Source organism: Lacerta agilis, chromosome 4, assembly GCF_009819535.1.
Source record: "Lacerta agilis isolate rLacAgi1 chromosome 4, rLacAgi1.pri, whole genome shotgun sequence".
NCBI classification, from domain to species: Eukaryota; Metazoa; Chordata; class Lepidosauria; order Squamata; family Lacertidae; genus Lacerta; species Lacerta agilis.
In genome coordinates this window covers 70323480-70348558 of record NC_046315.1, presented here as the reverse complement: position 1 = coordinate 70348558, position 25079 = coordinate 70323480, and the positions used below count along the sequence as shown (strand labels likewise).

Sequence of the window (25079 nt, the reverse complement as noted above, 5' to 3'; positions counted from 1 at the left end):
GATCCCTGTGAAAAAACGAAGGAACAAATATACTACTGCAATTAAGCAATTAAAACATTCACCGGCCGCCGGCATGATGGGATAAACTGTGAAGCGCCAGCCCCATCCATTCACAGAACCGTCACTGATGAATTTCCATTTTAATTCATCGCCTGGAATGCGCAGTTCACTAGACCAATCAGACCATTCGCGACCTACAAGTTTGGATGAGACAAAGAGTTAACAAACGGCTGCAGAGTTTGCTGTATGTCACTTACTGAAGTGCCACACACAATGATGGTACCCACTGCCAATAAAATTCAATTTCACTGGGGACTACTGTTGAACAAAGCGGCACTGTGGCTCTATCTGCAGCAGATCAGTAAGAATTAATATGAACCCAGAATCTATTATTACTGGTTCTGTTACCGGAAACGCAAAAGAAACAGCCATACAAAGCCTGAAAGTTGTCCTCAGATCCAAGTGGTTGTTTTGTTTCCCAACTGAGTAAACTGAGTTTCATAAAGCACAATAAGAGCATGAAGAATGAAAGTAGAAACTAAAAGCTAATACAAATTGCCCAAAAATATTAATAAAAATAGTACGGTAAAAGGTAAAGGACCCCTGGAAGGTTAAATTCAGTAAAATGTGACTATGGGGTGTGGCGCTCATAAAGGTTTCAGGCCAAGGGAGCCAGCATTTGTCCACAGACAGCTTTCTATGCCATGTGGCCAGCATGACTAAACTGCTTCTGGCGCAAAAGAACACCATGACAAAAACCAGAGCACACACAAACACTGTTTATCTTCCCGCCACCTATTTATCTACTTGCACTAGCGTGCTTTTGAACTGCTAGGTTGGCAGAAGCTGAGACAAAGAAACGGGAGCTCACCATGTGGATTCGAACTGCCAACCTTCTGATTGACAAGCCCAAGAGGCTCAGTGGTTTAGACCACAGCGCCACCTGCACATGCCAGAAGGACTGGGTGGAAATATTCAACTCCAGTGCTCACAATCTATCAAACTGATTGTGGATTAATGATTATTATCATGCTACTGAAACACCATTTATGTTGTTAGTTTCCCAGGCTTTTGTTCCCAAAAAAATCAACCTATCATCTAGTAGTGAGGAATGTGAGGCTCAAGTGATGAATGTGGCCAACAGCCAAATCCTATGTGATCTACTGCGTCTGGTCCACACAGCCACCCTATCCAATGGAACGCATGAGAGAGATCAGCAAAGGCTGAAAGCCCAAATGCATTCTGTGCAGGTTTGGGATCGAGGACTAACAAAGCCATGCTCCCTGCACCCAGTCTTTCCCTCTGGGTGCAGTGCGAGCATTGGGTGTTGTTGCCCAACTTTTCCCCTGGGAGCTGCAAACTACCCAGCAGGCACAGAGACAAGCTCTCATGCCTTCCCATCTGCAGAGGAAGGGATAGAGGTGTATCCCTGTTGGGCAGCTGGAGTGCTAACTGCCTAGAAGTCAGAAAAGCAGCAATGAAGAAAGAGAAAGGGGTATCAGAAAGAACAGAAAGGGGGAGAGAAGAGGTGCATCTGCTCATTTTTGGTTCTCGGCTTTGCCTACCATTAGCTGTAGTCCCCAATGAAACACAAAGAACAATAAAGCATTTGGCACAACACTAATTCTGATATATTCGTCTCATTACCTGATCGGACAGAAACTATCCGGTTGACTCCATCCATGACAGTGAGTGGGTCATGACGTCGTTCTGTGGAACACTGACGGTCAAATTCTACTCGAAGCCCTTCAGCACCTAAAGGGTGAAAGCCACAGAAGTAAAGCCCCTTCTTTTAAAAAACAAAACAAAACTGAGCATCATCTTTCTGACAGGATAATTTAAAACCCTGCAGGATAAGCATCTGGAGTACAAAGCATTCATAGGTTTGCATGTACGTTTTACAACTCCAAACCTGAATTTCAGTTTCTTAGCTGAGCGTACTAGCACTTGCAACAAAAAATATTATTATTATTTTACTAAAGAAATATGCTTTGATTTCAACGGGAAATATGGACACGGCTACTTCTGAATTAATCTAAAACATCCACCAAACAGTTATGTCCTAACAGATATAAAAGCTCATTGTGTTGCAATAACATTACTGAAACTATGATGGAAGTATTGCCCTCTATCATTACATCTGTGTGCCCAGGGATAATCAAGCAATCTTTGCACAAACTTAAGGGCAAACTGCACTGATTTTGTTGTTGTTGTTGTTGTTTATATACATTAGAGAAATTTGAGCCCCGCCAGGTGCTACAAACATTCAAGATTTACTACCTTGACAAAACTTGATGAAACCACACACTTCTTCAGCAGCCCATATTCATTCGGTGTATAAATTTTAGTGAAGGCGTAAAATCTATTTTCCACCTTTTATGAGAATTTAGTACCTGGTATTTTAACAGTGCCACTGGTAGAAGTATCGTCTGTATACGGATGGCTACTTTCCACCACCACCGGCTGCGAAGACAGACGGCCGCTTTGTGAATCCGTTGCCACATCTTCCAGCTCCGTAACACACAGCTCCAGCAGCATATCAGCAACCTGAAAATAAATTATCGCGAGGTTTATTTTTGGCATACATAGGTGGCTCCTCATTCGTTTTGCAGGTCAATCAACATTCCAACAATAGCAAGCTAACACCAAACATTAAGGTTGCTATCAGAAGTGACATGTAAATTTAAAATATTCGCAACAGTTGTTTCAAGCAAGATCTACCTAAATAGTACAAAAGAAGGTGAAACAGTCCCTAGATGCAGGGGCATAGCACTGTCTGCCAGCGCCTGGGGCAGGAGCACACTTACCCAACCCTTGCTGCTGCTGCTGCCACCAGGTGGGGCCAGGGCACATAGGGTGCTCTTCACCCTCTGCGCTCACCCAGCCCCTACTAGCTGATGGCCAGGCACTAGCCAACCCCCCCCCCAAGATTCTGTGCCCGGGGCAGCGGTCCCCCAGCCCCATCCAAGCTATGCCACTGCCTAAATGTCAAGGAGGCATTGGGCATAGCTGTCAACTTTTCCCTTTTTTAAGGGAAATTCCCTTATTCTGAATAGGATTCCTCGCAAGAAAAGGGAAAAGTTGACAGCTATGGCATTGGGTAGGAGGTAAGCTGATCCTTCAGGCCAGGAGTGAAGCTGCCTCTGAAAGGTAATTTACTGGCAACAAGGAAAAGGCGCAGAATAAAGGAAATGCTAAATAATTAAATCACGTCGAAGAGCAAATCCACCAGGACATCATTACCCGACAACCCTTACTGACTTTTCAGGCCTCTATTTTGTTAAATTGGAAATATTAATTTGCGTTGTTGCCATTTTGCTTACAGCAGAAGGTAATTGTTTCATTGTTTATTGGCCCCGTTTATGGGATTTTGTATATTCTTTCTCAGTTTATCTTTATTACTGTGTTCCCTTGCTCTGGGACTGAAAACATTCAGTGAAGTGTGGGCTACAAATACTGTAAATAATTTAAAATTAAAATAAAAGAGAGGAGACAAGGACCAGGTTTCTCCACCAACTTGCTACGCATGTATGCACCTGCCCAAAAAAATTCAACCCTGCCAGCTCGTTCAATAAATCAGCTTCTTTCCAGTTCTAAAGTTTCATCTCGATTTAGGATTGCAAGGACTACTGAAGAATACTAGGAAAACATCTTTAGCAATCTCAGGTGTGTGTAGGGGTGTGTGTGTGTACACAAATGTTCACTGATATTCCTAGATATTTGCAGCAGTCTTTAACTTCTCATCTGTGTATTAAGAAGCATTACAAGTACTGTACAGAGCAACCGATGAAGCATAACCCAAGGTCACTCTAACCAACCTGAGGGTAAGCGGTGCCCATGCCGGACAGCACAGCTGAAAGGACATCCTTTCCCTTCTCTCCTGCGCGGCTGGACACGGCCAGCTTCAAGAGGTCCACCATGACTCGGGTGTCATCTGGCACCAGAAGACCAGTGAACTCATCCAAGTACTGGGGCTCTGGACCAGAGACTTTGCTTTGGCTTTCTGCATCCTTCAAAACAAAATGGAAGAAAAGGCAGATGAAGAGAATACACGGAGGCCTAAAGGAGGTGCCCAAAGTCAGAAGCACACACTGGACAAGCCCATCAAGAAAGCAAATCTATGGGCCTGGATTCTGTGGTCTCACTGGCTTATTTTCAGCCTACCTGCTAAATCTGTATTTTTAGCACTTCAAAAATGGCAGACATGGAAAAGGTTTTAGAGGGGACAGGTTCAGGGATCCAAAACAGATAATACTGTTAGGTTGTGGTGTACTGCATTATTGTCCCAACAATTCTAAGTTGCATTTACCTCTAGGGCAGGCATAGGCAAACTTGGACCTCCAGATGTTTTGGGACTACAACTCCCATTATCCCTAGTTCTAGGGTCTACGGAATGCCATTAACTAAAAATTGGCATTTTGCATAAATACAGACTAGTGCATAAAGAGGTAGATTACTGTGATGATCATAGGAGCACAGATTCTATAGCACCTGGCTGCCCAACATGGTGCATCCTGCTGCCCGTTCTGCATAAACACTCTCAAGCACCACCCACGTTCAGTTACTTCCAGGGAAATGCAATCAGCATATATCAGTGGGGGAAAAACAGATACAGTACCTCTTTGGTTTTGGTCATGGTCTCTGCTATTATACTGGCTGCTCCGGGATCATCCGTAACAGGAATAAAAGGACGAGATGAGGCTGCAGAAGCCGAAGGAGTTACAGCAGAAGGAGTCCCAGCATCGTCCGTAGAAGCCACCTAGCCAAGCAGAGTTGCGTGACAGTAAGAAAGCTTGTTGAATCAGATACAGCAGGACTTTGCAAAGCATTTGCATCCTGTTTAGGCAGTATTAAAAACAGGTCAATAACCAAAACAGTACTGTACACAACTACCCTACTGTACACAAACTTTTCAGAAGTTTGCCTTTGCCCAATTATTTTCATTGCTCCAAAGGATTGTTGCCATGGCAAGAGCTTACCAACTGAAACGCGAGCCAAATATGCACAGCTGGGCTTGCCAGCTTCTTCAGTGGCCTTTCTTCCACTAAAAATTCCCTTCCGGAGTCCTTCCGTAAGATAAATGCTTGAGATGGCCTTTTTCAAACTATTATGTAAGATGTGGAAATTTAAATGTGTAACCTTAGCATCTACCATGTGGGCTAACTCTTAGCGTCTTAAAAAGTTTGCTAGTTTACTTTTCCGGGTGTAGTGCAATTCACCCCGCAAGTGACTACTGTGGTACCTTGGTTCTCGAACGGCTTGGCTCCCAAACCCGGCAAACCTGGAAGTAAGTGTTCCGGTTTGTGAACGTTTTTCGGAAGCTGAACATCCGACGCAGCTTTCGCTTGAGTGCAGGAAGGTCCTGCAGCCAATCGGAAGTCACGCCTTGGTTTTTGAATGGTTTCAGGAGTCGAACAGATTTCCGGAACGGATTAAGTTCAAGGACCAAGGTACCACTGTATTTTTAAATCTCGCAAGCTGGATTGCAAGCAATACAAAACCTTCTATGCTGAAATGTAAAAATGCAAGCAAACAAACCTAGACGATCAATTGAAAGTTTTCTACTACCCATCTTTCTAATAATTCAGTCGAGGGGGTGGGGAGTTCAGGGGGTGGGATTACCTCCACTCTCCTGTCTTGCCATGGGGTTGGGCTCAGTCTCTCTTCTACATCTACCACTAGCATACTGTCTTCCCCATTAGGTGCACTGCCTGTAGAAGAAAGGTCTGGAGGAGCAGGAGAGGAAGACAAACATTCCACTGGTGCAATCATACTTGCAGGCATTAGTGCTCCAACCACAGCATCCCTAAAATCAAAAAGGAAAGCATTCAGAATATTATTGTGTTACATTACACTTGCCTCACTGGGCTGAAAAGATATCAGATTCATTATTAGCCTTTTTTTTTAATTACATTGTGATAAAGTCGCACAGAATTATGGCACCTGATCCAGCAGTGGCACAAATAAAGAACCCTCTTAGTTCAAGCATACCTAACAGGAGAGGCCACAAAACAGAATATAGTCTATCATTCTTTTTTAAAAAAAAAAAAAACAACAAACATACAGGTTAAGCAGGAAAGACTAAGTCAAAAGGGACTGAGGACAAGCAAAAAAAATTCCAAAACGAAAAAAAGAGATACCCTAAGTAAGTTAGCAATATCTTCGCTATGTCTGCTTTGGCTATGGAAAATTACACATGCACATGTGCTTTTTTTTTAAAACCCGCTAAAAACTGACCTCTTAACAAGTTTATTTAACACCCAACAGAAAACTCATATTATATGAACTGTCCAATCTGCATGGACAGGGTTACATCACAAACACCCCCCAAAAAATCCCAATTATACTCCAGATGAAAAGTGACCAACAAACTTCCGAACCAAATGGTGTACTTATACAATTTGTGAAATGAGCAATTTCCTTTCACAGCATCCAACAGGCATAAGAAAACCTGACTGTAAGAGGCAAGCCCAATTAGATACTAAAAGAAAATGTACTTAACCATGTATCCTTACGCACAAGCTTACCTGGCATACATGATCTGTAATGCTGTCAGTATATGAGACAATGCCTGCTGTTTGGCAAGGTTGCCATCTAGTGACAAAAGGATCTTGGCAAGTGAAGGCCGGTTAGGTTTAGAGCTGTTTGCACCATTGATTTTGTTACTAGCAGCAGAAGAATCGGCATCTGATGGGACACCTGCAGGAAATAAAAGGATTTCCAGGTTTCCCATTAGGACAAATTTACACACAGACTTCGCAGCCACAGAAGAGCAAGCAGGGAAGCCCAAAGCTAGTTTGGGACCAAATATAAACTAGGCAAGATATTTGGCTCCTTCCTTCATTGTTTATGGATTTCCATTCCCTGTCTCCCTGCCCTCTCATACACTTACAATCTCGTTCTCCCTTCCTTTCTCTCTCTCTCTCTCACACACACCCCTTTGTCTTTTGCTACATTCAGTATTTTTAAGATGACACTGTGGAGAAAACTTATATTTTACCATTAGAATGACTCTTCAATTAATTCAGTCCTGTTTTGCATGTCAAATTTCAGTTCAAATTAGTACCAGAAAGCCTTTGGGGGGGGGGAAGAGAGTGAACAATTTTTTTTTACATCAAATGCATCTAGCAGAGGCCTTATTTGGAACTGAACAAGAACTTGAGAGTCAGAAACCTTGCAGACACCCCCCCCCCGAATTATACTGTTTAAATGAAGAAAGTAGGGAGGAATTAAAACCAGATAACAAGGAGAGGATTTTTGTGTGGAAGGCGGATGAACACCGTTCACAGTTTGGCTCCTCAAAACTGATTCCTGGGCTCAGAATTCTTCAACCTCAAGTGTCTGTCTTTTGTTCTTGGGTCCAGTAGATCCCACAAGGCTGAGGTCTGCCCAGCTGTCTGACCACTAGCTTTCTCTCTATGGCGATACTATTTTGCTAAACACACACAGCAGCAATGATGCCACCACGCCGCTTTCCTCTCTTACGCATATTTGTAAAGCAAAAATATGCTATTCTTTATATTACCCAAATAGGATGCTCCTAAAGGGTCTCTAGCTGTTTGAAAGAGAACGGGTTCATGCACAGAGGGTGTAGCTACGTCCATGGTTGTCCAAGCCACGCTATGGGAAGACCCACAAGCAACACGGGTGATTTTCTGGCCTTCCAAACCCTGCACCAGAGTGGGCTTTCTGTTGACTGTAGTAGTCCCATTGCCTTGCTGTCCGTGATCATTATCTCCCCAAGCATAAACCTGCCAATAAATCAAATCATTCTGAGCATCACTCTTTTTCAGTGAAAATTTCACATACAGCGCACTTAAAGTAATATAGATAAATTATTGAGCCACGGAATATCTAACAGATGCAGAATCTTGCTCTGAACACAGTTGTGTAGAGGCAATCCTCGTTCTGTGTGGGGGTTACATTCTGGATCCCCACGCGTGTTAGCAGAGCAAACGAAAGCCCATTCCACCCCATTGTGTGTCATCTTTATGATATTTTGGGGCTATTTTCAGGTTCTGCACTGTGCGCACATCCGTGACCACACGTCATTCAGACCCACCTAAATAAGCTGCTGCTTGTATCCATGCACCCCATTATCTTTGCTAAAATTCAATCTATTGTAAGTTAAGTTTCATTCTAAATGGAACTGGAGCAAATGGCTTGAATAATAACTCCAGAAAGGCACAGTTCATCGCACATGCCACTACATTAAAAAGAAAGACAGCGTAGTAAAAATTTTACATAGTGGCTCAAGTTATACCATGGCTAAGAGTGAACAAGGAGTGCATTTTTGTTTCTGGAATTATTAAGCTCCTCCCCTGCTGCTGCTGCTGCTGCTGCCTTGCTATCAAGAGCTACATCACAGTTTGGCTTACCATTACTTCCAAACCCGGGCTACTGGGATGTCTCACTTCAAAACAAGGTTTGGTTTGGGCTTACTGCTTGTAACTTGTTGGGGAAGAGAAGCCCAAGTCCAGATGTAACTCTTGGCAGTGCAGCAGCAGCAGCAGCAGCAGCGGGAGAAGGGTGAAGCAGCCACAATTTTTTCTAATGTGTAGTGAGCATGTTTGATCATCCGTGCTAAGTACACAGACTAGCTTAGTGTACATGTGAACTAGACCAATGATCACTAGCCGCTATGAAGTCCCAATACAGGCCAAACAATTATGAAAATAATTTTAGGAAGAAAAAAGCAGGTGAGCCACTTTAGCATCTGCCTCCCTGACTGCTTCACCAGCAATGTTGAAATATTTAGTCTAGTGTTTCCAAATGCAATTAAAATTCTTGGCAAAATAATTTCATAAAGTGTAGCTTCCTGGTGGCTATTTCTGAAGCAAAGTGAGTGGCAATGAGGAATAGGGACTTCACAGCACATGCCTCTGGAAAATCATTCCTATTCCTTCGTTAGGCTCCCTCATTGCTGACTTTGTAAGGAACCCAAATATATTACTCTTCTAAGATCTTTTGATGCTTCTACTATATTTGGTTTCTATTGCCAAATGTCACCTTTGTGGAAGTTTTCTGTGCTTTTGTATTTGCCGAGTGCCTCATAACTTCCACTGATTAAGAGGGCGGCATAAATATTCTAAGCAAACAAAGATAATTATTTTACAATAGCTGCATTTGCTAAATGAAGACTGTAAACAAAACAGACTGTTCTTTCTTCCTGGCTTAAGGGAAGAGGAAGAGGACAAACATTATTCCATTTGCTTGCTGAGATAGATCCACTTAATATAATGGATAATGTGGCAAAAACTGTGAAATGTAAATTGCACTGGAAAACATCCTATAGCGCTATTGGAAAAAGAGGCACAACCAAAGAAGAGCCAATAATGGCAATGGTTTTAAGTGATTCATCACACAATTCCATTGCTGTATTCCGTGCTCCAACACTTACTTATTCGTTGCCAGGAGCTCAAAATTCAAGTTATGGGAAGTAGATCCCATGGAACTTACTGCCATGTGAGTCTTGTGAGTGGATTGACAAATGGTTCTTACCTGCCCTGTGTCAGTGACTGCTAGGCAATGGAGTGCACCTACAGCCACATGCACTATCTTCTTCGCCCTCAACCCTTCTACCACTTGGGGTTTTCGTACATGGACATCAGTTCCGTGTCCTAGTCTGAAGTAGTCGCCTTTGCCCCTGAAGACAAAACAGTAACATTGTTAGGGTGATTATGTGTGTCTCTGACGACTGATCAGGATGCAACCCTACGATTTCTTTCTTCCTATCAGTTTGGCTGGTTTTATGACAATTGGGCAGAGGGGGGAATGCAAACTGTTAAACGTGACATACCATGTCCAAACCACCCCAGACTTGGTTAGAGCCAAAGAGAACTGAGCTCCGCACTCGATTTGGCAGACTCCCTGGCCATTCAGCCTTTCGATGTTCTGAGGAATGTTACACCCTTCGCTTCCTCCTCGACCAAGTTTTCCAAAGTCTCCATCTCCCCAGGAAAATACGAGCCCTAAAGAAAACAGGCTTGTGTTAATTGCTGCAACGGCCATACAATATTAAAGCGGCAATAAGGAAGGAGAGGTTTCTTACCCTCATCGGTCAATGCCAGCGTCTGAGCATCTCTGCTCCCACAAGCAACCTGAATGACCCTATGACCAAGGAGCACTTTGACCTACAAGGCAGAAAACACAGGAGGTTCATTCATTTTGAACTGTGTGCAATTTGCTCACAATTCAAGAGATACAGCTGATCTACGGATACCAGTTTAGGCCAGAAATTCAATTTGGCACAGTGACCTTAAAAGGGAAAAAATGATTTAAGCCCCACCCAACCCACACCCAAAAGGAAGGCCCGCACGCTCTCATTCCAGATCTCAAGAATGGAAGACTAAGAGAGGAAGAAGGAAGAGTGGCTGAGTGCTTTGATATCTGTGATGGCAGCTAACCAACAATAAAAAAATCCAAAAACTTGGGTCTGTGTAAGCTGCAATTAATTAAAGAAAGCAACAACACTGACTGATCAGTTCCTGATCCAGTGAAGAAGAAAGAAGCTAACCATTTTATTTATTCATTTCATTGTTTCATTATCTCAGGGTGGATTTCAAAATAACACATAAGTAAGATATCCGAAGTTTAATAGCCAATATGATTTTTAAAAAACCCTTACCCAATATATTCATGTAGCAGACAATGTACTTGTTAAATATCAAAGGGCAATGTGGCAGAAAGGAAAACAACGCTGGCACCAGCCAGATCTCAGGGGGGGGGTGGCATTCAATAAATGGGGGTGCATCTTACACTCTGATCCAGATACCCAGGTCCATCTTACACTCTGATCCAGATACCCAGAGCATTGTTTTAAAATGTCACCTCTACTATAAACTGAGTGAGGGCATTTGGGCTGTTTTCCTGCTTTTGCTGTATTTCAGCAAGCCTATGTACTGAAGTGACCTAAGGTGGGAAAACATATTCTGATTTTACCATCTTTGGCTTAAGTTGCGTAGTGTTGTCCCCATGTCCCAGTCGACCATATTCACCGAGGCCCCATGTATACAATTCACCACTGGAGGTGATGGCAGCACTGTGAGAACTTCCACAGGCAATATCTCGGATACGCTTTGTTTTCAGTGCTTCTATCAGCCTTGGTTTATCACAGTTCCTGAAAACAACAAAACCCAAAATGCATTGTGTTTGTTTAGTCAGGTTATTTAATTAAACTTTAAATTAAGAACTCAAGCATTACATATATTCTGTTTCTTTCTTAATAGGTACTGGCTGTAAAAGCCTGGGAAAACAGAAGTCAGATTCACTATGGATGGTAGTCAAAGGGAAATAAATAATATCTACTATTAAATCTGTATCAAGCAAACTTGTCATTCTACTTCTTACTGCTTCCTGATTTGACAGTCCTAAGTATCACAAGCTGAATGAACTGGGAGTGTCCAAAATCCAGCAAGCACAGAGCAGCAGCAAAAATGGCACCCTTACATTCTACTGAAGTGTCCAAGTTTCCCATCATCTCCTTCGCCCCAGGAGAACACCTTCCCATCAACAGTTAAAGCCATAGCATGGCGGCCACCTGGAATGGATAAGAATATGAGAAGGTTGACAAGGTAACACACCAAGATTAGAGGGGGGGGGGTAGGGAGAATCGAACAGTAGAAAGAAAACTCTTCAGAAAAGTTGGTAGCAACAGTGGCTTCCCTGCACTCCCTTCCGTGACAAAATGCCTTGTGTATATCTCTAATATTAAGTTATCTAACCGAAACTGATTAAAACCCGCATTGCAATTTTGCTTTTACACAAAAACAGAACACACTCTCAACAGCTCGTTTGAAATTCTTGGTTGAACCCAAAGCAGAACAGGAAGATCATGTTCAGATCAGAGCCAAGGGTTAGCTGTAAAAAATGAAACTGGGTCTAGTGATTCCAACCAGAAAACATAGTTGCTCCAATCATGAACGTTGTTTTAAAGTATATTTTAATGCAACTGTGGAACAGATGGACTGCATGTAGAATGTGACAGCCTCCTTTCTGTAGCAGGCAAGTCTAAGGAACTAGAGACCGCTGGGTTGCAGCATCTCAGTTTGCTTACGAACACCACAATGTGATTACAACACATTTAAGTATTTTCCACCCTGCTAAATGAGGAAATGGGGGAAACTCAAAACAACAACTCAATTAGCTTATTTTCACTCTGTACTTTCACCCCACCACATATTCAAACCCTAGTCTACGTTTCACAATATTACTTACTTACTTCACCAAACCTTTATTAGGCATTACAAATATAGGCTATCATAAAACATCCGTATGTAAAATTTTAAAATATATACAAATAAAGAGCCATGTAAAAATATGCAATAATGAGGATTTTCAATGGAGTTTCCTTCCCACTAAATATTGCCATTCACCACCGTAAGAGGTGCTATTGATAAAAACTCAGCAGTTAGTTTTGCAATATTCATCCCAGTATTAGCACAGAGAAAGTGCCCCGCTAACACAAATTTCTAAGACTAGATACGGCACCTGCCCTTTCACACATAACACTTCCCTACGCAGAGTACTGTGCAAGAGAGAAAGCATGAAGAATAGACATGCAAAGTAGTTTTAACCAAGCATGGATAAGAAGCCTATTTTAATTTGACATAATAATCTTACTGATTCCCACAGATAGGAAAGTACATATTTGGTACCTGAGTGAACAGCAACTTTCTTGACTACATAATTACTGAGAGCAGTAATCTGCCGGGGAATGGGAACAGTTCCACTCGATAAGCCTAATCCCAGTCTTCCATTGGTGGCCTCTCCGCAGGCATACACTTTACCCTCCACAGTCACTAAAAGACAGGAGAAACTCGGAGTTCCATTACGTAGAAATTAGGTCAGCCGAAAGCAGCTTCGTTTTTTAAAAAAACAAATACAACACCTTACATATCAGTGGATTTAAAAAGCCGCGTGACAGAGAGCTCCCCTACCTGCAAAGAGGCTTTTGGATCCCCCAGCCACCTGCACCACATTCAAGGCAGAGAGGGTCTCAGAAAATGAAGGAACCTTTATCTGTAAAATGCAAATTATACAGAAAATAAACACAAGGTGTTTCAAAAGCACTGATTTGCCTATGGCATACCTAAGACTGTTCTCTCAGTCTTAGCAATCATCTTCTGATCATCGAGTGAATGCTTACCGCATGTTCAAAGAATACTCTTTTTATTCAAAAGGTTTTTAAGTTGTGAATTAAGTGTCCCGGCATCTCATTTAGCACCAGCATTCATATCTCCCTTTTGGCCAAAGGCTTATTTCCTGGCCGTCAGGAAATATGCACAGTTGTCAGCTTGACACGATATGTGCTAATCTTGTTTATGTTACTCGGACCCTGTAAGCCGCTCCACACAATGTACTGGCTAGCTATTGAACAGCTGCTGCCTAACCAAGGCAGAAATAAGTTGCTAGTTGAATTACCTTTCAAGTTTGGGTCATATGCTTTCAAGTAACGGAAGCCAATGCTTTCTGAAAGAAGCCCAAGAATAAAACAGCAACAACCCATCTTTGCAAGTCTATTAAGCCCATGAGCAGTGAGTGAAGACAACAAGTGCTCTCCCTCCTTGTCCTTCCCAGCAGCTGAGATTCAGAGTCATACTGCTTCTGACAGTAGACAATGTTCTACTATGTCATATTGCTTATAGGATTTTAGGTGTTCCGGTCCTGACCACTGCACAGAACCGAGTTTTTTTTTTAGTAAGGATGGCCTTCTCTGTAACACAGCTGAAGCTGCTGTATGGATGTTAAATCTGCAGCAACCGGCAGCTGTTAAGAAGAGGCCTAATCCTTGGCTGAAGGGCTGTACGTAAATTTAATAAATAAGCAAATGATCCAGGAAAAAAAGAGGCATGACAAGACGTTTAAGGTGGTATTGCCTCGCAACACAACGCAGAGACACACATAGAAGAAAGGAAGCACAATGTTGTTTTCATGTATTTCAATTTTAAAAAGAAACAAAACACTCAATACCTTGGAACCTTTTAATCCTCCGAGTTGGTCTTTGTCATTCAGGCCCCAAACAAAAACTTTGGTCCTTATTGTCGCTGCTGATTCCAGGCCTGTCGTCTTCTTTCTAACAAGGCTAAGCAAGCAGGCAATGAGTTAACTTTCCAATGTTTATATTGGGATTTTATTTGTCACCCACCTATTCACTATTTATTTGCAACAATTGCATCACAACTATAATGAATTGAACTTGAGATAGATGTAGTAGCTTTGTACTAATGTAACATATTAATATGTAACAATGTATTTTTTTTATTTAAGTTTCTGATTGTTGCATCAGTTTTTGGTACACCACTTAGAGATACAGTATTTTTTAATATATTAAGCAGTATAGAAATCAATCAATCAATCAATAATCTGTTAAAGAAAATAAAAATGAGGAACGTTTGGGACAAAGTATTCCTAATCCCGAACTTGAAAGTCCCAACAAGTTCAGCAGTATGCAATTACACGTGGTGTTTTACAAGAGAACTTTGCTCTAATATTCCATACCTCCCAGTGTTAGCTTTATCATCTTCATCTTCTTCGTTATCCGAAGCAAGAAAGGGGACTGCAGCCAAGTCTTCATCCTCTGCCCGAATACGCCCCAATATGCTGAGACCGTGTATTTTGCAATCAATGCCAGAGCTCCTGCACTGCTTTATAGCCACTTCAATATACCTATGATACTAAAATTAAAAAGGATCAAGTCTATGTGTTGGTTTTTAATATACTGCACTTAATGCCACAAATATAAGAAAATACGTGACAAAAGGATAGGAGACCAATGTGCGTCAAATGCTCTAGAGCAGGGATGTCCAACAGGTCGATTGCAATCTACTTGTCGATCCCCGGGAGGTTTTGGTAGATTGCGCTCGATCGCTGGCTCCCTTTCCTTTGCAGTGGCAAAAGAGCACCTGGCCCCGCCCCCTCAGCCTGTCCTCCATTCGTGCAGGATCGCTAGAACGGAAGATGCTGTTTTCGCTCTGAGGCTGATTGTCCCCTCAGCGATATTTTGGTGAGTGACTTTACCCCTCCCCCCTGTATTGAAGTTCAACATTTTTAAATCCCCTCCCAAAAAAATTGGTCAGCAACGTTAACCTGAACCCCTAAAAAACAGGATCTTCCTCCCGTAGGGGTAGATCACTGCCAGTTTTTTATTCTGCGAGTAGATTGCAGTCACTTGGGAGGTGGACGTGCCTGCTCTAGAGAACTGCCTACCTGCCTGCCTGCTTTAATATTATGATTGGGACTATGAAAAGGGAAATGAATTAATTATACAGTATATGTAAGGACTTGTATCCATTTTTACCTACTTCTGACCTTTCGGCTCCCTCCTGTTTCATTAGTATAAAAAGGAATGCTTTTTAATAATAATGAAAAGCCTGAATAAATGAAAGAATCACTCCTGTTCTTAATTTTGCTCGGGTGTGCTCTGCAATGAGCCATCCTAACTTGGTAAGACCTTTATTGCTTTGGGAAGACCTGAGGCACTCTCACTTTTCATGTCACCCACATAGGAGGTCTAACCTCTGACAGACCACTGGGATTCTGACAAGTATCTTCCTGCATTCCAATGGATTTTTACTTTTCCTTTAGACATGGCACCTGCGTTGTGTGCACATACAACTATACCCAACAAAATGAGGGGATGGGGCTCACAAAAACATTAATTTTGTTCATTAATGTCAAGATTTAAACAACAGATACATAAACTCCAGCCAGTGTCCTCATTAAGCAACATCGCTGTGGAGATATCACAGCAGGGTTTCTTGGCGAACAAAAAAAATTCCTCATGCGCCCAAAAAAGTAAGTGACAAAAGGAACCCTTCACAATAACAGCGGGCATTTAAATCTGACACCTTGTAGCTGAAAGCCATGGGAGAAACGTAGAGAATATACATCTTACATGGGTTCGATGCACAACTTTCTTAATTAGTCTTCCCTATAACCAGCAATAACCTACCTCTGTGCAGTCACCAAGAAGAGGAACTGTGGTGTCTGTAGGATTAATGTTGATTGTCTTCAGCTCTATGAGGTTGTTTAAAGAACTTCCACCTGCAGCATAAGGAAAGAGATGCATGCTGGATTATTTTTATATTAAGGAGTTGTTGTTGTTTCAGTACAGGCAACTCCCAATTTATGCAGGGGTTACGTTCCAAGGTTATGTTCACGTTAAGTGAAATCGCATATATTTGAAACCATTGTAAAAGCATGCAAACACTCTGTTCTGCCCGAGCCCTGCTCCACCCCTTTTTGTGATATTTTCATGTCGCTTCCGGGTTTGGAATGCACATACCGGATGCACCTAAAACAGACACTGCCTGTATTACCATACTGCGAGTAAACAAAACAAGTTGCTCAATAATGAAACCAGTTCCCTGTAGTCAACACTGACAGTCCCATACCTGAAACCACAACCAACGAGGGCATGTAGCTGCTGTCTGCAGGATCCACAATCATTTTCAATCTGTGTACGAGGACGTCAGGGAAAATCTCCAAACGGATCCAGTGCTGGGGGGGGGGGGGAATGATTGCAATTATCTAAAGTTCTCTGGAGGCACAATGGACCACAGTTACATGTGAACATGACTACTGCTTCTTAGAATACAATATTTGCAAGTAGTTTAGGATAATAAAAACAGTATTGCTTTTAAAAATACATATATATCTGCAGGTACAGTTCTACTTTTATCAAATGATGATGATAGCAATGAGAAGAATGCAATGAAATGTGAGGGAAGCTCACAAACGACTTCTTTAAAACTCACCTTTCCTTGGGAGCCAGAGGACTGCCAGCACTGGTCCCCACCATCAATCAAACGTGAGGCCTGATTCACGGAAGACGACACATTCAAATTTTTAACGATTCTTGACCAATCATCCAGCAGCATCCCTCTCTGGCTACTGTGACGCCTCTTCAGTTGCTTTCCAGAACGGCCACAAAATACTGGAGATTGACCTATTGTAAACAGTTAGTGTTGTAGATTTGAAGACAATTCTATTCAGTTCAGCAGCATGCTATCCTAAAGGCTGGAGCATTATACTGAACTGTATTTGTAGTGTTACAGCACAAAGCTCTTCTTACAAGCTTTGTTCACAATAAAGAATTCTGCTGAGTTTATTAGAAAGAGGAGGTCCAGTGAAAGTTAATCAGAAGCAGTTTCAGAAAACTCTACCCACAACAAGGAGTTATGCAGAAACGTCTCAGACTTCATTAAGCTGTAACGTATAATACCTGGCTCGTTTATTCTTCCGAAAGTGTGTCGTGTGTTATGTTTCCTGGTTTTGAAACAGGTTTCACAGAAATCAAAGTCATCACAGTTTCTGCATTTAAATCTGGGTCCATTGATGGGAAACATCTGACAGCCATCACACCTAATTGAAACAAAAATTCAGTTATCACATTAGCTTTTCTATTCCATTCAGAGAATTTAATCCAAACAAATTCTCATTCTATACGTCTACTACAAAAATGCCTCCTCATTCAGGTTTTTTTACCTGTTGCATCTGGGGGGGGGGGGATCAGGCCATGTTTTATGTTATAGAAACACTACAAGAAAAAAGATTAAACTTAAAGAAAAAAACCACAATAAAATGGTTACAGGGTATTTTATTATTTAAAAAAAACACTCACGTAACCCCTGGATGAATACTGGGAACAAGTTCCATTTCTGACAATAATCCAGTCCAATGAGACTGCTGAGGAAAGTCAACAATGACATCTTTACCATTGGCACTAAAAGCTGTGACAAGGGAAGAAATGGAAAATATAAAAAAGTACTTGTGAGATATACATATACTTCAGTGACTGTTGTACTGATATTTCCTACTTATGAAACTTCTGGTATAAAATATTTAGTGGTGTACCCAATTCCTTGCTTTAAAACAATGAGCTTTCCATGAACCTGAAAAACAGTATTTAATCCCGATTTTTAGACCGCTTTTTTGTAACTTGCGTCAAATATTTAATGCATGAACACTAACCAGCACTTCTAACTCAAGAACAAGTGGAATAGCTATTGCTTTATCCTGAAAATAAATCAAATCCAAAATGTGAAGCAGGCATATGTGACACTCTGGCTCTATTGGAAAGTTCGTGTCAAAAGCACAACAAACTGCCCTCCCTTTCCTGATGCAATCTGAACGGTCAGGTGGAGGGCAATACAACATGACTGTCAGAATGACCAAGTAACTTTTAAAGCTGTAGTGTTCCTTTTTAACAGCTCCTTCAGATGAACTGGAATATCAAATTATGGAAATATCAAGCTCCATGCCATTATATCCCCCCACAACCCGCCAAACAGGTATGTCTTATGTCAAGTTTGTTTACCCAAAAACTTTGACCCTAAATTCTGTGACTGAAGCATTGCTCACAAAACAGGGCTTTCCAACCTCCCCGCTTCCTGCTGCTGGTCCCTATTCCCCACCCCAAAAAAACATCCCGCTCCTGAGGATTCAGAGACACAGTGGCCTAGTCCATATGTTACACTAAGCCATACTATGACTTAGCATGAGCAGACAGGCTCCTGGGGAGGTTTGCTTTTGTTTATGGTTAGTCTGCAGAGAGCTCACCCATGAGCCCTAATTCAGTCCACACACTACATTAAGGTATGGCTTAGCTCAGAATAGCGAAGCAGCAAAATGATAAGGGAGGAGCGAAGTTTCTCGGACCTCTTTCCTGGGAACGCACACATTCACACTGAGCCATATTTTGGCTTAGAGCGATATGCAAACCAGGTCTTTGGGACAGTGCAAGGGATGCCATGAAGAGCTGCCATGGGAAAGCATAACTGGCAAATACTGTTGACATTTGCCACCTTACATGGGCAGACGTGCCTCCCGCTCACACAACAACATACTTAGAGCCAAGCCAATACAGTCATACCTTGGTTGTCAAATGCCCTGGCAATCGTCCGTTTTGGCTCCCAAATGCTGCAAATGAGCGTTCTGGTTTGCGATCGTTCTTTGGAAGCCAAACGTCCAACGCGGCTTCCGATTGAGTGCAGGAAGGTCCTGCAGCCAATCGGAAGCCGCACCCTGGTTTTCGAACATTTTTGGAATTTGAACGGACTTCCGGAACGGATTCCGTTCAACAACCAAGGTACGACTGTACCTTCCAGCGTGTCTGATCAGAATTTTGCTATCAAAAGGCAAAGCATCCCAACAGTTCAATATTAATCTTGCAGGCAACACTACAATTCTACAAACAACGAAGTCCGTAATTCTGTGCAACCCAACCCATCCAACAAACATTTTCTTTTAAAGAATACACATTACCTTTCACAACTCCCACGCTCCTGTGGGTAACAGATCCCCACTTGTACTTGGGTGTAGTCACGGACGTTTTCACTCGCACTTTGTCGCCAATCTTTATGTGTGATGGAGAGCTCTGTGGTGGGAATCCTATTTTAAAAAATGCAAAAGCAATGAAATTAATGTCTTTGGATTTTGAGCGTGTAAAAGATAGCATTAGAATAATGAATGCATGAATGAAGTAACTGACTTGCCTATAAGTTCAACGTGGATATATCTGACCCAGTAAGTGCCACCTTTCTGTTGCCAGTCGCATTGCACATTGAGATCATGCAGTCCATCACGGTCCAATTTGATAACTTTGCCCACATCGCCCTCACAAACCTCCTCATATGTCCTGCAGCATCTAACCATCATTCCCACCTAGGAGGAGGGAAAAATGGATCAATATTTACCAGCTGAAGCTTCAACAGAAATGCAGTATCAAAGTAACTATCCACCCTGAACAAGACAGATTACCCTATGATTTAGGTGAATTTGCAATCACTGGCCCAGTTAATGGCTTGCCGTGAACATGCAAGAAGTGAAGTTACAGGGAACCAGGCAGAGGGCCTTCTCAGTAGTAGCACCTGCCCTGTGGAACATCCTCTCATCAGATGTCAAACAGATAAAACAACCACAAACCTTCTAAAGACATCTGAAGGCAGTCTGTAATTTTGCCTTCTGCATGGGGCAAGGGACACACACACACACACAAAAAAGAAAAAAACTGGAGAAGAAATAGGGAACGATCATGTATTGGATTATAGTTCACATGTACAACGATGCATCCAATGTCTGCAAGCCAGACATGCCCTCTCTGCACAAGCAAACGCTTTTGGAGCATTGTGTGAATCATCCCAATGTGGCTTCAGTGTATAAACCACACCACGTGCTGGAGGGCAAAAAGGAAGACTCCAGATCCGAGTTTGGGTTGAAGATTTCATCCAAATTCCAAAGGTGCAGAGCCAAATGGGATCAGTTCAGGCCCATACTTGGTGCCTAGTGAGAGCACCTCACACAATACTATGATGACCGTAAGCTAATGGCTTTCTAATCCAATGAAAATGTTAGGAACACAGGAAGCTGCCTTATTCAGCGTCAGAGGCCGCTGGTCCATCCAGCTTAGTACTTTTTATACTGATTGGAAGTGGTGCTCAGGATTCTAGGCATGGGTCTTTTCCAGCTCTGCCAGGAGATGTCTGTGATTGAAACTGGAACCTTTTGCATGTAAAACAGATGCTGTACAAGTCAGTTACATCCCTGAAAACGCACTGTGGAAGGAGGAAGTAGCCCCTTGATGTTAGCATGAAACAAAGAACATCAATGCCTTCTATGAATAGAGCAAAGCAACAACAGATTGCAACAGCTGGGAGATTAAATAAAGCAGCTTTTTGCCGTTATCAAAGCAATTTGCAGCTTTCGTGTTTATCTCCTCCTCCCATGTGCATCCACGTCAGCATTTCAGCTGCATCAATATCATACTTTTCAAATACAGAACATTACAGTTCAAATGCAGGCTTCATAGTCAAGCTTACCTGAATGTTCTCTCGCACATACACAGCATAATCATCATTACTTAAGAAATCAGCTCGTTTCTTGTAAGTCTGGCTTTCTGTTACAACGGCACCAGTAGGCTGTAATAAAAGAAAATAAAAAAATCCATAACTCTGACGCACATTATAAATGCTAAGTGCTCTGCAATGTTGACTCCACAAATGACTGCAAAGAATGTTCATTTTGGTTTCCTGGCCCCAAGTTGTGACTAACATATCAGAAACGCTGGCCTCTCTACGTGTTGTTTCAGAATCCTAAGATCCCATTCCTAACGCTTACCACAGGGTATGCAGCTTCTGCTTCTTCTACATCCTCTACCATTTCTTCATCTGAATATTCGTCAGATACAGTGTCACCATCTGAGAGATCAGTAATTTGAACATCCGGATGATCCAAAAGCCAGCCCACCAAGGCTTCTACTCCTACAGCAAGACATAAAATAAATACAGGCATCAACAGTATTAGTCACTCGACCTGAAGTTCAAGAAAAAGTAAGTTTTCCTCTCCTGTGCTTTGCCGACCCTACAGTCACTCTGGCTGCAGCAAATCATTCCCCCAGATTAAAAAAAAACCCAAAATATTCAATCCTTGTTTTTCAGGCGACATTTCACAACCTCTCTCCAATTTCATCTCTTAAGACCATTTCTAGTCAATCATCCAGCGTCAAAAAGTGTGGGGAAGGTGCATTTTCTGTGATATCCTCCTATCCCTTTTCACTGTTAGTTAACTCTTAATAGTTCAGTTTCTCAGGTATGCAGCCTTGGGGGTAATCTAGATTCAGGTAGGTAGCCATGTTGGTCTGACGCAGAAGTTATATATATATAAAATAAAAATATTGTCCAGTAGCACCTTAGAGACCAACTAAGTTTGTTCTTGGTATGAGCTTTCGTGTGCATGCACACTTCTTGGGGGTAATCTGTTTTTCTTTCCTTCCTTATGGTTACCTTCAATTTAAGTCCTAGGTGCTGCCTTTTCCCTTTCTCACGTTCCCTTTTCCATACCAACCTATTTCCACAATTTCTCATTCACTGAACGTCAAAGCACTTTCCAGCTTCTCAAAATCTTCTAACTTGAACCTCAATTCCTTGGTGACACTAAAAAAACAAAAACAAAAGCAAAGTACCTGGTAACCCGGAAGCACTTCCAGAGGTCCCCGAAAGTGATTTCAGTGCAAACTCAATATTCTTCCTGGGGAATCCCATTTCCATTAGCTGCACCACAATAGGAAGCGGTGGAATAGGGGATACTTTGCGTTTTTTCACTTTTGCAGGTCTGATGTGCTGGACTGTAACAGGCGTTGTGGCTTCACTGGAGCTGCAGTCTTCAAAGACTGGAGTTGAGGGATGTGCAGACTCAACTGCCAGGTACTGACACACAGCCAGTGCAGCAGCCTGTAAGAAGATAAACATAAATCTTTTTGCAGCTGTAATGCATTTACAAAGTACAGTTCGTTTCTTGGATCCCGAACGCCTTGCGAGTCGAACGTTTTGGCTCCTGAATGCCGCAATCCCAGAAGTGAGTGTTCCGGTTTGCGAAGGTTCTTTGGAACCCAAACATCCAACGCGGCTTCTGTAGCTTCCAATTGGCTGCAGGAGCTTCCTGCAGCCAATCGGGAGCTGCACCTTGGTTTCCAAACTTTTTGAAAGTCGAAGGACTTCCGGAACAGATTCCATTCAACTTCTGAGGTACCACTGTACAACATTAATAGGATTTATTATTTATCCCAGGTCCTGTGGCACATTTAAACTAATAAAGCACCAGGAGATCTAGGGCTTGACCCAGGAACCTTGTAGCCTGAGGCTGTGACCAGCATTGGACGCTGTGATTAGAGGCAGTAGGTAGTCTCTGAGATAAACATGATCAGGAAGGAAAAGTCTATTATATTACAAGCCACTGCTTTAAAGTATGAATTGCCTTGGCAGAAAGTTTTTATTCTATTATTGCCTATCTAAATAAAACAGTAACTGTTTCTCCTTAATGGGAGAAAGCTAAGATCTTACCTCAAGTTCTTGCTTATCAAAAATCGCCTTCACAGGTGATGGCTGTGTTGCTGCCGTCAGTAGTTGTTGCAAGAGGATCATGGGTGGCTGAGGTCCCTCAGGAGACAAGTCTCCAACATCAGGTGATGACACTACGCCATCATCTTAAGCCAAGGAAAGTGGATTTAAGTTTCAGAAACAACCAAAAACTGAAATACTCTTCCAATAACAGATTACTTTTCAATGGTGTCTCACTTCAAATGCAAACACCTCTTCTTCTTTTTTTTAAAAAGGAACATGTACATCACATTATCTGTTCCAAAAAAATGAAGCTTTGAATTCTGAGAAGATGTTTTGTATTTAAATGTCTACTTCCAGAACTACCATTATCTCCTTTTATTATGTCGTTACATAAAAATGTTAAAACTGAAATGGAAAAAGGGCTTCAACTCGCTTATAACATCTACTTAAGAGTGACTGAAATCGCTAAGCACAGCGAAAGCTTGAGGAAGATTTCATATAACCACCGATGAGTTTATACCATCTGAGATTTTATTCAATTATTTTTAAAAATAATAATAATCTAGGGCAAGTAACAGAAGTAACAGGCAATGAGACAATAATCACTAACATTGGGTAAGTATCAGATTTCCTGAAGAGAAAGTTTCAGTAGAACACAAGGATATCAATTCCCTAGAAGTAAAATGGGCCCTGTGTGGCTCTCTTTGTTGCTCTGTCCTTTCAGGGTATCTGCTTTCAGATGCAATTATTAAACCATATGAAAATGCATAGAGAACATTACTGTTAGGAAGAAATTGCTTGTTACAGACAGAAAATGCTTCTACTTTCACCTTTTTGACTTTCAACATAAAAAACCATGTACAGTGGTGCCCCGCTAGACGAATGCCTCGCTAGACGAAAAACTCGCTAGACGAACGGCATTCGCTAGCGGAAGGCTGCCCCGCAAGGCGGGGGGGGAAATTTTCGTCGCGAAAACTAGCGGTTTGCATTGGTGCTTCGCTAGACGAATAATTCGCTCTACAAAGACACTTGCAGAACGAATTATTTTTGTCTAGCGAGGCACCACTGTATGTCCTGCCAGAAAGGAACTCACGGTAAGTCAAGACAATCATGCACAAAAACAAAACACAGATAAGAACTGGTCCTTTTCTCTGTTTGTCTGCCTACTTCAACAGTAGAAAAAAGTAAGAGAATCCTTATCAACCTTGTAATCAAGCAGAATATTATTACCTGTGGGAAGTGAGCCACCATCTTGCACTGCAGGCTGAGAAAGGATTTGCCTTAATTTATCCTGGTGAGAAAGCAGAGCTCGACCTGCTTTTAGTATGTATAGTTTTAACTGCTGACATCTGAGCAGATCCAAGTCTATTTGGCCTGTCCAAAACATATGATAGGCATTTCTTAGCAAAATAAATAGGAAGAATTGATCTACAAATATATATTTTGGAAAGTGGTTTGTCTGTCTGTCTGCTCAGCTGCCCTCTTGAGATAACATCACCAAACTCTGCACAAGGGTTCTCGATATGGGGGCAGCAGACTTCATTGGTGTTTGGACACCGGACAGCATTTTGAATCAATGATGGTGGACTGAAACATCACTTTGGCATGATTGGGGGCATAGTTTCTGCCAGCTCTCAATATATCATTACTGAACTTGGCACAAGAGTTTCCAAGGTGCGGGCAGCAGTCTTGGTTGCCATTTGGATGCTGGGCACCATTTTGAATCAAGATGGTAGACCGAAACATGACTTTGGCATGACTTCACTCTCTTACACACACACCCCAATTGACTTAGGGCCAAGTCAAGTGCTCCACAGGTCAGGTTGGACCACTGGGTTGGAGTGTACAGCCCTAAAACTCACAAATTACACTGTTCATTTAAAAATCACAGTGCTTTTTTGTTTCTTCCCATTCCTGCTGGAATGCTTATTAGGAGAAACTCTTTATATAATATACAGTTAAAATAAAGCTTGAAGATATGAAGAAACAGAAAAAATAAATACAGAACTGTATTTTTATCATATCCAAAAGGCACTACTGCTTTAGTCCCAGGGTTAGTTTTATATATTCATCATTAATGCCATTCACTTCTTCCATGCATTCTTATCATTCAGCATACAAACCTTTGGCCCTACTGACTGAAAACAGATGTTTCAAGTCTCCAAGTGGTGTACAATAAAGGTACAATAGGGATAAAATTAAACATAAACACCTACCAATTAAAAAACATTCTTCAAATCA

At 41.9% G+C, this 25079-nt stretch overlaps 1 protein-coding gene across 6 annotated transcripts in view; it reads right to left on the bottom strand.

The window, feature by feature from the left end:
* HERC2 (HECT and RLD domain containing E3 ubiquitin protein ligase 2) overlaps nucleotides 1-25079 on the bottom strand; it is a 93345-nt gene that overhangs the window by 23096 nt on the left and 45170 nt on the right. For all 6 annotated transcript variants that reach the window (XM_033147517.1, XM_033147520.1, XM_033147521.1 and 3 more), the window contains 29 exons: nucleotides 24069-24212; nucleotides 22839-22981; nucleotides 21962-22229; nucleotides 21118-21260; nucleotides 20820-20918; nucleotides 19497-19665; nucleotides 19267-19392; nucleotides 17624-17732; nucleotides 17225-17364; nucleotides 16758-16948; nucleotides 16395-16500; nucleotides 15953-16044; nucleotides 14500-14675; nucleotides 13972-14083; nucleotides 12939-13020; nucleotides 12657-12800; nucleotides 11449-11539; nucleotides 10942-11119; nucleotides 10052-10133; nucleotides 9800-9971; nucleotides 9502-9646; nucleotides 7526-7751; nucleotides 6528-6699; nucleotides 5623-5806; nucleotides 4619-4759; nucleotides 3819-4010; nucleotides 2394-2547; nucleotides 1648-1755; nucleotides 63-194 (listed from right to left, as the gene is read on the bottom strand). In XM_033147517.1, coding sequence (XP_033003408.1) covers nucleotides 63-194; nucleotides 1648-1755; nucleotides 2394-2547; nucleotides 3819-4010; nucleotides 4619-4759; nucleotides 5623-5806; nucleotides 6528-6699; nucleotides 7526-7751; nucleotides 9502-9646; nucleotides 9800-9971; nucleotides 10052-10133; nucleotides 10942-11119; nucleotides 11449-11539; nucleotides 12657-12800; nucleotides 12939-13020; nucleotides 13972-14083; nucleotides 14500-14675; nucleotides 15953-16044; nucleotides 16395-16500; nucleotides 16758-16948; nucleotides 17225-17364; nucleotides 17624-17732; nucleotides 19267-19392; nucleotides 19497-19665; nucleotides 20820-20918; nucleotides 21118-21260; nucleotides 21962-22229; nucleotides 22839-22981; nucleotides 24069-24212 — 4221 coding nt within the window. The remainder of the gene's footprint in view (nucleotides 1-62; nucleotides 195-1647; nucleotides 1756-2393; nucleotides 2548-3818; nucleotides 4011-4618; nucleotides 4760-5622; nucleotides 5807-6527; nucleotides 6700-7525; nucleotides 7752-9501; nucleotides 9647-9799; nucleotides 9972-10051; nucleotides 10134-10941; nucleotides 11120-11448; nucleotides 11540-12656; nucleotides 12801-12938; nucleotides 13021-13971; nucleotides 14084-14499; nucleotides 14676-15952; nucleotides 16045-16394; nucleotides 16501-16757; nucleotides 16949-17224; nucleotides 17365-17623; nucleotides 17733-19266; nucleotides 19393-19496; nucleotides 19666-20819; nucleotides 20919-21117; nucleotides 21261-21961; nucleotides 22230-22838; nucleotides 22982-24068; nucleotides 24213-25079) is intronic.